The sequence below is a fragment of the Chenopodium album genome, chromosome 20, assembly GCF_948465745.1.
Source record: "Chenopodium album chromosome 20, dcCheAlbu1.1, whole genome shotgun sequence".
Taxonomy (NCBI): domain Eukaryota; kingdom Viridiplantae; phylum Streptophyta; class Magnoliopsida; order Caryophyllales; family Amaranthaceae; genus Chenopodium; species Chenopodium album.
The window spans coordinates 21,919,572-21,932,486 of NC_137853.1; the positions used below are offsets into that span (position 1 = coordinate 21,919,572).

General features: G+C 36.3%; 1 protein-coding gene across 1 annotated transcript; it reads left to right on the forward strand.

Annotated features, from left to right (window-relative positions):
- The first annotated feature begins 234 nt into the window (after positions 1-234).
- On the forward strand, positions 235-4,682 carry LOC145598963 (reticulon-like protein B12). The gene is made up of 4 exons (XM_081655361.1): positions 235-541; positions 658-838; positions 4,062-4,273; positions 4,425-4,682. The coding sequence occupies exons 1-4, from the start codon at positions 472-474 to the stop codon at positions 4,583-4,585; spliced, it is 624 nt and encodes a 207-aa protein (XP_081511487.1). The 5' UTR covers positions 235-471; the 3' UTR covers positions 4,586-4,682.
- The last annotated feature ends 8,233 nt before the right edge of the window (positions 4,683-12,915 follow it).

Here is a 12,915-nt window from a genome sequence, read left to right on the forward strand (position 1 = left end):
TTAAACAATTATTTAAAAATGGAGGGAGTATTAAATAAAAATAAAAAATTAATTACAAGTACTAACACAGTAACACAATGGCAGTAAGCGTGCTATTGTCCGCTTGGTCATCCAAGTACTCAAATAGGGACAGGTGGCCACTAGGTGGGGACAAAAAATCACCGGCATTTGGGATGACGGAATTCCAGCTAATCTCTCAATTATACCCCCGATAAAGTCCAACACTGGGCCTAACTAAAGTGTACCTTAACTGCTAATTTCCCAATCTTCTCCTCTTTCCTCCATTTTTCAAGCTCTCTTTTAGGCTGTAAATTTCATCTTTCTTTTTAGAATTCTTGCCCACCTACCAAATTTACATCAAATACTTTCTTCATGGTTGATTATATTCCAACACACACAAAACTTTAATCAATGAAACAATTTATACTGTAATTATTTACAAATTGATTCAACCCTGAAATCCACTTCATCATGGGATCATCTTCAGGTCGATTGTTTAATAGGCAGCGAACCATCCATGAAATTTTCGGAGGCGCATTTGGTAACACTCAGATTCAATTTTTTTTTTTCTCTTGTTTTTTCTTGATATTTCAACTTATTTTGCATTTATAGTTACTATATTTTTGTGTTTTTTTGGTTTATTTTTTTGCTAAGCAGTAGCTGATGTGGTGTTATGGAGGCAAAGAAACATAACAAAGGGAATATTAATACTAACATTAATAATTTGGTTGGTATTCGAGGAATCTGGGTATACTCTGTTATCTCTCATTTCTAGTATTTTGCTGCTGTTGGTCACCATCTTATTTGTCTGGTCCAAAGCTGCATCACTTTTGAACAGGTTACCCTTTTACACTAATTTATTTAGCCTTGGTTTCAAAAAATATATATATATATATATAGCCTGAAGTTGTCAATTGAAATGTTTGGTTGATTTGAGTATTATTGAGTATAGTTTTTCTGGTAAAGAATTTTGTGAGCTATTGTGGTTGGCAGGTTGACAGATTCAGATGTTTTTCAAAGTCAATGAAAGAGTATGATGTTTGACTGTCAAGATTTAATTTTCTAATTATAAGACAATTATTCAAAATTTCTGCTACCACTTGAAATTACAAAGCTAAGTAAGCTGAATCTGCTCTTCAATTATGTGTCATGAGGATGTCATAAGGTGATTGGGGCAGTAGTTAGAAATTGTGTTTTGTTCAAATCATCATTAATTTCAATAGGCCGTGATTAGTGAAAACATAGCTGATTGGGTTAGTTGATTGTGTTAACTAATTTGACTAACTAATTGTATTAGCTCATTGTGTAAAAACGTTTAGTAAGTTTCTCACTGGTTATAGTTTTTTGAGTAGTGATTAGAAAGAGTATTTAAGTTTTCTTTGAGTAATAAAATCATGTCATATCCTTAATTACGAGATATTGGAACACTGACACAAATAAATATTCTTGAGAAAGTAAACAACTGATAATTGACTCGAGCAAAGGTTATATACGCATACATAAGACTGATATCAATTCAGACTCCAGATAGAGCAACCCCTTCACATACATCATGTTTATGCCAAATTTTGCCGAAGGGCGACCCAAGGCTGGGACGTACGACGGCTAGAGTATTAAACTATGAAATGCGTAAAAGAAAGCTATAAAAGACAAGGTATTTGATGACGCAGAAAACCCAAATGCGGGAAAATACAAGAAATACAACAACAATTTTCATCTATTCATTATCCCCTCGCCAAACATTCAAACTGGGAATCTTATTTTTACTCTGCTTTGACATAGGAAGTATGCACAAACCCTAGAGCCTTACCTTCTTTATCTCTTCTCTTAGGCGGCGGAGTTGATTCTCCTCTATGTCGTCGCAACATGTGATTCAATGACACTATTTGCCTCCCTCCCCCCCCCCCCCCCCTCCTCCCCTGCCCTCACCAACACATTCTTCCGGCCTGCTAACCTCTAAATCATCCCTCAAACAAGTTTCCTGCCCAAAATGTCTCCTATTGAAGTTGTAGCTGGCCTAGAAGCCGGCTGATATTAGTCATTATTATATCTTGTGTACTCTTAATCGTTTGAATTGAGCAGACTAGAATCCCTTCGAGGGCGTGCAGATAAAGAGTTTCTGAATCCCATCTTACATAGTCTCTCCTCAGATGCTTCTTAAATCCTTCTGAAGGCATCTATCTGTTCGCTTCTCTTAAACAGGTTTTCAGCTTTTTGAGCTTTGTCAGTTAATGCGAATACTCTTCAACTGAGAGACTAATTCTCCCCGGTTTTTTCTGATTATTGTAACTATCGAATGATATACTTTCATTGGTTGATAAAGCCCTGATCTCAGCTAAAGCAAGAGATTCAGCAGCCTTAGTAGCATCCTCGAGTTTCTTGGCTACACATCATTTCTATCACTTTAAGGCTTGTTTTTGTCTGTTCTACGTCTAACATTGCCTTCAGAACTTCTGATCTAGCTGCTTCAGCTGTCTTCATAAACTGCTTGGCCTCATAATTCAACTCCATCTGGCTTATTGTAGTAGTCAATCCTCTAATATTGGTCAAATTGGCTAACTTTGCCCAATAAGTTCTGCACCCAATACCTTCATAATTTTCTGGCTTAAGTGAGCCATAACAGCACATAAAGCACAAATAGAGAAGGTTATATATAGGATTTATTTGTTAACCACAAAAACAAGACTTCAATGGAATTTCATTGACAACATTGTCTTTTTGGTTATAAACTCTTAAGCATACACATATATTCTAACTAAAAACATTGAGGCCAGGCAACTGTTTGAGTTGAGACAGCTCACGAGCTGTCTACTGTGAAGATTGACTTGTGAAAACTTCATTTGAGTATAAGGGTGACTGACACTATTAGAAGAAGCATCTATATGCTGTGTTTCTTAACTTTTAGTCTGTAAATCTCCCTTTTAACGTATTTCAAAATTGTCGTAAATTCTTTAACTTAAAACTGCCAAGTTTGACAGCATTTGATAAATAATGAATGTTACGTTTTTATTGGGGATTGATTAAGGAATATTAAGCTCTTGGTTATCTTTTGTTTTCCCTATATAACCTGATTTTATCTTTAACTTTAAATTCTCTGTTTTTCATGCATAATTATTTACATTTTTCACTACGATTCCAAAGTAAATTAACAATCAAGATAATTTTAATTTTCACAATCCCAAAATATACTGAATGCTGTTTTTATTATTTCAGTTTTATAAGTGGAATTTTGCACTTGGTTAATAATTTTATTGTTTTCGTCTCCCAATTCCTAACAAAGAATGAGAGAATATTACCTGGTTATTTAATTGCATGTGAACATATTGAATCTTTGTTCGTTAAAACAGCTGAGTTTCTCAGGTTTGACTAAAATATCCCTGGAAAAGTACTTTTAATTGTTGCTACGAAGCAACCCAAGATCACTTTGTGGATGTTGAGATACTCAATCATCAAGATTGGTTCGACTCAAACTCTTAGCTTATACTTGGGGTAGACATAATATGTAGATTGTTACCACCCTACTGTGATCACTTTAAGAATAGCCCTTAGAACTAAATTCTACTCTAGGGCCTGTTCACATTTACTGAGCTGAGCTGAACTGAACTGATTGGAGCCGAGCCGAGCCGACCGGAGCTGACCTTTAGTAAGTGCATGCCAAAGTAAACAGAAATATAAGCAGAAATATGTTATGGAGTGGGTTGACCCAAAGGTAACAGTACTTGACTAATAGAATATAAGCAGGTATTAGATTTCCTTGTTTGAGAAATAAGCACTTGTCCAAAAATATTGCTACAAAAGTCATTTGTGCTTCGGTGTTTTGTTCAGTACACCATTTCAGAGGAAAAAAAAATTAAATTTCATGATCATAATATTACAATAAGCGCAAAATCTTTTGTACAGCAGGAATGTCCTCAGTCAACATATAGAGAGTAGCTAAAACTAGTAACAGCTTCCCTTATTATGCTTTTATTCTAATTTTGGGGGTTAATTTTCATAATAATATAAGCTTGCTTAACACATTGGCACATTTCTAACCCTATGCATTAGTTGACTTCCAACAGACCTGCACCACCTTTGCCAGATATGTATTTGAGAGAGGAAATCGTATCAGAAGTGGGAGAGCTTGCTCGCAAAAATATTAATTCTTTGGTCTTAGTTTGTCGGAATGTTGCTCTTGGCAAAGATTCAAGGCTATTTCTCAGAGTTGCTGCCTGCCTGCTGATGATTTCTGTTTTTGGAGCCTTGACTGATATTGTTACACTGTGCTATATGTGTAAGTTCCTGTTATATTCGTTACCAGGTTTTTTTTATCATGGAGGTCCTAAAATTTTCGAAGGAGGTGGTCTCTTGTTGTTGTCAGTAGGGACGTAGGGTACACAGTTTGCATTTCCTATCTGTACTTACCTTTTCCATTGATTATGCAGCCCTTGCTATTCTTCTCACGATTCCTGCATTATATGAGAGGTACGATGACCAGATTGATAAATACATGATGACTGCATACAGAAGCCTGCAACAAATTCGTGTATATTTTGACTATTATATCACCATGATAAGAAAGTTGGACCTCGAAAAGTTTCAATGAGAATGACTTCAGATTCTTTTTGGTACATATGATTATTGTAAAGAAGATTGTGTTTTTGAACTTTTCAATTCTGATATTTATTTTTTAGTTTATCATATCTACTTTTTTTTTTTTTTTTTTTTTTTTTTTTTTTTTTTTTTTTTTTTTTTTAAAAATTGCTTTTCATAATCTCACCTTTAGGTGATTCGCTATTAATCATCTCACTTTATGATAATTATCTTAAAATCCTACCTTTGGGGCCTTCTCTTCTAATGGTCCCTTGTGATCGGTAACTTATTCTCTAGGTAAGGTTTTTTTTTTGGCTTTTTTTTTTTGGCCACGCACAAGCCATCCCTTCCTCAACCAGTTCCCCCTCCCCAGCCACCTACTCACTGGCCCATCCCCTACACCTACCCCTACCCAAAATAGCCCCCCCTCTTCCCTAGCCACAAACCACCCCTAATCTATGCCTTATTTCAATGGCTGTTTGAGTTGTTTTGGGTGGGCTAGGGTCAGGGTGGGACGTTTTGAGCTGGCTTTTTGGGGCTGGGTGTTTCAAGTTGGGAGGGCTGAGGTGGAGTTTTTCGGGGGTTAGGGGATGGTAAGTGTGAGGCGTTTCGAGGAGGGTTGAAATGAAGCATTTCGGGGTGGCGATTGGTTGGGGTGGGGTGCTTTAGGGGGGTGGTTGGAGCAGGGTGGCCTATTTCAACGGTGGGTTTGGTGTTTCGAGGGTGGGGTTGGTGATGGTGGGATGTGGTTGGGGAGCTGCTTCACGGGTGGCAAGGTGGGCAAGGCTACGTCTATTATTTTGGGGTTGACAAAATGTTAGTAGTGATGGTTGGTTGCAAGGGGGAGGGATGGGGCTACCTAGCCAGAAAAAATGGAAGGAGGGGAAAGGGAAAAGGATAAGGCAGAAAGATAGGGGATTTATATAAAAAAATCTTTTAAAACAATAAATGATAGAAATATATTTCGGCAAACAATTAAGTTACGCATGATATGTTAACATATCATATCGGTTACCAAAAGGTCAGGGACCATTAGAAGAGAATGCCACCCCCCCCCCCCCAAAGTGGGAGATTATTAATAGCTAATCGGCTAAAAGTGGGATTATTAAAATTAATTTTTCCTTTTTTATGATTCAACTAAGGGTCGTTTAGGAAATTTCATTTATGATTCAATTAGGGTTGTTTATGAAATTTCAAAAGGGAAAAGGGCGAACTAAAATATTGGGCCGTATTAATATAATTGCATGTAAAATATATTTACTTTTATTTTAAATTTAATTAATTTATGTTATTTTTATGTAGGAGAAGAATTATGTTACTTTAAAGTAATGATCTAATTCTTCACATTTCATTAAAAATTTAATGAATAAGCAAAACTACATTCGATTTTTAAAGATCTTGAAATGTTGAAATATGTGTCCAGAGTTACATGATTTTTTTCATGATTTTTCGTATTTATAATAATAGTCATTTGGGATTTTGTTTGATTCCCGAAATTTATTTTCCAAATAACAACTTTTAAAATTTTTTTAGTTATACAAAATTTAAATTATTCAAATTAAATTGCATTACAGTTTGTGCTAAAAGTGGGTGTAAAGAGTTTCCGAAACGAAGATAATATGTATTGCTCTATTTCATATTATTTGCAACTTACACTAAAAAACAAACACTTCAATTAATATGCAACCTTTCAAACACTTGTCTTTGGTAATTTTTTTGTAATAAAATTATAAGTACTGTTACAGTTTACCCTGCATTAGAATCTTTCTCCTCCACATCTGTACTCTCTATTTACCTTTGTCAAATGAGCTCTCTCCCTCTTCATTTTCCTTAATTTGTGCTCTCTCTTGGTTCACATACTCTTAGATCTTATTCGTATATCCCTTTTAATTTCAAAAAACGAACTAATTGCCCTGAAAGGGATGGTATCCCTTGAACAAGTGTATTATTCCGATATGGTTCAAAACTAATTGTTGGTTTTTGATGAGTCCGACTCACCGCAGATAATAAAACCCGAGCCAAGATCAAACTCACATTTAATATAATCAAAAGACATAATTAACAAGAATAAGGAAAGACGGAATTACCCTTGTAGCGTGCTTCGCTCGTCCACCGAGCTCTTACTTGAGAAAGCTTAATTCTCGCAACGGGCGATAACCTCCGACGGTATCTACCCGCAACACGACCCTGACAAGGTCTACTACTTGGAGGTTAGCCAAGTCCGACCAATAAGACTACCCGAGTAATTATCAGTTTAAATGTTTTCTCTCAAGTGGAGATGCCTTTTCTAACTCTTACTCAAGTGACTTTTCCCATACCCCAAGTTGGGTAGTTATAGGGAAACTCATGAGTGAAATCTTTTTTCCCATCAATGTGGGTGAGTTGGTAAAATTAATATTCCATCAAACACACACATGCACATAATCAATTGGAGATGCCTTTTCTAACTCTTACTCAACTTACAATGCAATCTAGTGTGAATAACTAGGGTGATCAAGCCTAAATCAAACACACACATGCACATAATCAATTAACCAATTTAATCACACATCAACTCCATCAAAATACCCAATCTACATCAATCCATTACATAATACAAGCTTCACCAAATCCCTAACCAAACAACTACTCTAGCAACATCATCAATTCAACCAACAACTAAAGAAATCAACAATCACCAATCAATGAATCAACAATCAAAGAAGAACAATTACTCTAATCAAACATCAATCATCAAATCATCAAAATCTAATCAAAATCAAACAATCTAAACATGAATACTAAACAAAACAATAAATGAGATAGAGTTTAGAAATGCTCATTGATAATAAAGTAGATCTCCAATACAATTGTCACCATTGAATCTTCAATCTCTCAATCACCATTGAAATTCTTCACTTTTCCTCTCTAAAATCTACTCCTAAAACTAACCCCTAGATCTAGAGAGAGAATCTCTCAACTAAGCTAAGAATATAATCTAATTCTATTATGAAACTTCTTGCCTACAAAAATAGAAGGAAATAACTATATATACAAAGGAGAAGTAGGAAAATGTCTCCCAAAAATAGACCCACGCCGGTGCGGTCACACGTAGGAGAGAGAAAGGTGCGCACGGGAAACACCCACACAGGTGCGCCCGCACGCACCTGATGTGCGGCCGCACTCGACACATGTGCGGCCGCACACCCCCCGTGTGCGCCCGCACCTGCCTGGGTAAGCTTCTTCTCTTCTCTTCGTCCTAGCTCATGAGGTGCACACACCCTTGATGATGGTGATGGAGCACAAGGTAGGCAGCAACTTTCCTTGGAATTTTAGATAAACACAAGGCAAGAAAAGTGCCCAACCAAAGTCTTGAAGCTTGCTCTTCGGGTCCCTCTTGACTTTGAGCTCTTTGCACAAGCATAAGGCATCAAAAGCGATGAAAACCAAGGAAAGGAAGCTCGGGAATTCTTGGACAACCGATCATAACCTACAAATAAAAGAGAACAAGCAAATAAAAGGGAAAAACAACAAATAAAATGCACAAAATAGAGAAACTAACTAAGAAAAGCACAAAATGAAGAAATTAAGAATAAAACTAAGGAAAATTAAAGAAAAGAGTTATAAAATGAAATGAAATTCATCCAAAAAGAGATCAAATGAGTGCCATAAATGTCACTCATCAGAGTCCAATTGTGTGCGCCTTCTGACAAGGTTGTGCGCCCGCGAAGCTCCAATCAAATTGGAGCTAAATTGCGAATTGGTGGAGGTGAGTTGCTCGGAGATGGTTCGAATTTGTGGTTGTGGGGTTGCGCGTTGGTGTGAGAACAGGGGGTAGTTCTAGGTGCTGAATGACTGCGATAAGTGGATGTTGGTGTGCGTTGTTGATGCGTGAGTGAAGGAGAGGGAGCAGGGGAGTGAGATGCTATTGCTTGGGGTGGTGTAGGATAATGAAGGGTGTGGTGATGGATAAGGGCAGCAGGTTTGTTTGGCGTTTGACTCAACTTGGAACCCGAACTCACTTGACATAAAACCCGAACCCCTACACACAAAACCGAAGGAAGGAATTGGGAAAAAGAATAAGAATAAAATAAAATGAAAATAAATAAAGGACGAAATAAAACAAAACCAAGACAAATAAAATAAAATAAATAAAATAGAAATAAATAAAATAAAATAGAAAATAAGAGACATAAAACTAAACTAAAAATAATTAAAACTACGCAAGCAAATAAAATAAAATAAAATACGAAAATAGACTAAAACTAATAAAATAAAGAAAATAAACTAAAACACTCCAAAATTACCAAAATAAACTAGAAACTTTATTAAAGAGAAAACAAGAGAATAAATGGAAAAATAAGGGAAAATAAACACGAAAAATAACCTAAACACTACCCCTAGGAGTGACATAAATGTCACTTATCAAATTCCCCCAAGCTAAACCTTTGCTCGTCCTCGAGCAAAGCTAATGCAAAAGAGAACAAGATGGAATTATTGAAAGCAAAAGAAACAAAATAGAAACAAGGAGAAAGAATGTACACTAACTCACCGTCGTAGGAATCACAGTTGTTTTTAGCTACAACAAGCCCTTAAAACCCCAAAGTCGCCTATGAGGACGAGTGAGGTCTCGTGAGGGTTTCCTAAGAGCTTACACCACAACTCTCGACAAAAACCAAGGCAAGGCAACAAAAGGAAAAAGAAAAGAAACATGAAGAGAAAAAGCAAAACATAAGCTCATATATGGACAAGAGATAAGGACAAGTACTAATGAATGCAACCCTTTCTAAATGGACAAATGTATGCACGTTCCAAGATGTCAATGGTTGATTGAAACATAACACATGCTAAGCATAGAGAACTACTTAGGACTCAATCCACCCTAGCCCCAACCAATCGGGCCACATTCTCTCCACTAGCTTCAAATAAACCCTTAAGCTAGCTTCTCAAGATTCCACGAAAGAACCGGAAAAAGATAAATAAATGAAAAACTTTGAGAAGGTAATCCCGACGTCTCAACTATGCATACTCTTTCCATAGGTTTGAAGTCTATCTCCCTCCACTTTTCTTTTGACCTAACCCACTAGAGTCTAAGGGTCTTTTTATTGATTGTAACGTAAGGCTAAGGGTTAAGGCGGGGTAAAAATTTGAAATTTGGTGATATTTCCTAAGTGAAGCAAAAAGTGCGGCCGACACTCAAAAATAACTCAAGAATTCACTAAAATCAAGAAAAAATACCGCTAATGCCATTCCCCCAAGCTTATTCAACACAATATTCCCCCCAAGCTTGAACAAAGGATTGTCCTCAATGCTTTAACTAAGGAAGATAATGAAACCATCTAAAATATTTTTGTTGTTTTTGTTTCTTTTTTTTCAATATTTTTTTTTTAAAACTTTATTCATTATCCTTGCCTTTTTTAATTTTGGACGGCTTTTTCTTGAAACTTCATTTGACTTTTATAAATTTGCATCATTCTTTACAAGCTCAACTCTAACCAAATCATAAAGTACTTCTTGTTTATGATCAACATTCTCAAAACTCCAACCTCACATGGCAATGCTTCACTAATTATAAGGGTTGGTAAACATAGGCCATTAGGTTTGTAACGTGGTTTAAACAAGAGCGGGAAACATAAGGCTCAAATTGGTTAGCAAGTAGGTTTATGCAAAATAGAAAATCAAATTTGTAACAAAACAAAAAGAAGATAAAGACAAATGAGAAAGAAGTGCCCTTTTCCTCCCCTAGAGTGCTTCGGTCACGATCTTGGGAGCTATAAGTCAAAACAAGGATCAGGACATGCATAGCTAAGGATCCAAATGCGCCACACAACAAAGTGATGAAGGCTAGAACAATGTTACCTCACACGGGATTATAACTAAGCAAATACCATCTAAGGGTGCCAAATCCACTATAGAGAGCAACATCATCTTACCACATACCCGTGAACTACGGCTTCATGGATTCCTAAAAGTTCTTAACCCGACTACCTTAGCATGCAATATCCTAGAGTCAACCAATGACACTCTCAAATCGTGCACACATTAACCACTTAGGAAGAAAGGCATTCAAGAGTAAACAAATCCGAAAGATATAATGTCCAATTAAGAACAAACAAAACACAATTTTGCTAAACTTGCCTTGAAATAAACAAAAATCTTTTTGGATTTTCCAAAAGCATGAAAAACATGGAAATGCATATACTCAAGTGCATGCCATATATGAATCAACATCCCACCAAACATGATAGAATACCCTCCCCCAAGCTTGAATGAGACAACATACTCAAACATAGACCAAATAATCCATGGGAGGGGAAAAGGAAGAGATCAAACCACAAACCAACACATGTCCAACAAGGCATCAACCATTAAAGAAAGAGCAAGGAAAAATGTTACCGGATATTAGGTGGGTGTAAATACCCGCAAATGACCCAAATAAACCTTTCAAAACTAAATTCCTCTAGAATCGAATCTCGCCTTCCATGTGCTAGCAATCGTGGTGCCGATCTTCCTTGATTCTTGATCCAAACCAATGCACCAAAGTATATCAAGTCATGTACTTAGCAAAAGGCACACAAACATTTCCATGAGAGAAAATCTATTCTAAAAAGAAAAGAAAATAAAAGCAATAAAACACGGGTTACTTCTCGAGAAAGGCTTGCTTAACGTCCAAGCATGACCGATTTAGTAAATAACCCGACAAAGAACGCAAAAGCTTGTCATATGCATCTGCAAACATATCAAGAAATAGAGCATACGTGATGCTCATATGACAAACAAACATAAAGTACAAGGAGACTTTATGTTTGAGAGAAAGGGGAAAAGAAAAAGTAAAAGGATCAAAAGAAAAATCAATAAAATAAGAGTTAGAAAATTCAAAACTAGAACTAGGAAGAGAAAAGGGAGGAAAACTCATTTTGTTGCTCTTTGGAAGGTAAAACTCCATCATTGAGTTCAAAAGAAGGGTAATGGGGAGCTAAAGAGATTAGGGGCCTCTCAATCGGTGGAACTTTGAGAATATATGGAAGTGAGATAGGGCAAGAGGGAATGTTGGTAAGCTTTCTTAAAAAGGGGGTGGGGATTGAAAGAATTGGAATGGGTACCTCACTCACAACTTCAATCACACCACCTTGCATTAAAACACAAGCCTTTTCCTCCAAAGAATTCCCTTCTAACACATCTTCACTACCCTCAAAGATTTTAAAAAGGTCCTCAACCACCAATTGGGATTCTTCACTCTCGCGTGCAGAGGTCGGTAGCCTGAATATAGCTTTCCGCCTCCCTCAGGGCCGCTTGTAGCGTGAATGCCCCTTTTCTGACGAGGTCAAACTTGAAATTTGACTCGTCTCTCAGACCTTTGAAGAAGTCTGTAAATGCTACATCGTCAGACAGCCCCTGGATCAGGATTCTGACGAGGTTGAACCGTCTGACATATGAGCATAGCCCTTATCTCTCACCCTGCTTAACGGTGCTCAAATCAAGGCTCGTTTTCTTAGCACGAATGTTCATGGAGAAGTTGGTGGCAAACAAGAAGGCTAGCTTCTTGAAGCAGTCAATTGAGCCGGCTGGCAAGTTTCCAAACCATTGTTGGGCAATGCCCTTCAAACACATTCAAACAAAGCTTTTTGAATCAAATGAAAGTCAAACACATTCAAACAAAGCATTTTGAATTAAATGAAGGTGAAATGCAGTTAACAAAGCTAATTGAGTCAAATGAAAGTCAAACACATACATAAAAAGCTAATTGAGTCAAATGAAAGTCAAATGCATTCAACAAAGATAAATGAGTCAAATGAAAGTCAAACACATTCAAACAAAGCTTTTTGAGTCAAATGAAAGTCAAGTGCATTGAACAAAGCTTTTTGACTCAAATGAAAGTCAAACATATTCAAACAAGGGTTTTTGAATCAAATGAAAGTCAAATGCATTCAATAAAGATAATTGAGTCAAATAAAAGTCAAACACATTCAAACAAAGCTTTTTGAATTAAATGAAAATGAAATGCAGTTAACAAAGCTAATTGAGCCAAATGAAAGTCAAACACAAACATAAAAAGCTAATTGAGTCAAACGAAAGTCAAATGCATTCTACAAAGCTAATCGAGTCAAATGAAAGTCAAACACATTCATACAAAGCTAATTGAGTCAAATGAAAGTCAAATGCATTCTACAAAGCTAATTGAGTTAAATGAAATTCAAACACATTCAAACAATGCTTTTTGAATCAAATGAAAGTCAAATATATTCAACAAAGCTAATAGAGTCAAATCAAAGTCTAACACATTCAAAAAATGCTTTTTGAATCAAATGAAAGTCAAATGCATTTAACAAAGATTTTTGAGTCAAGTGAAAGTCAAACACATTC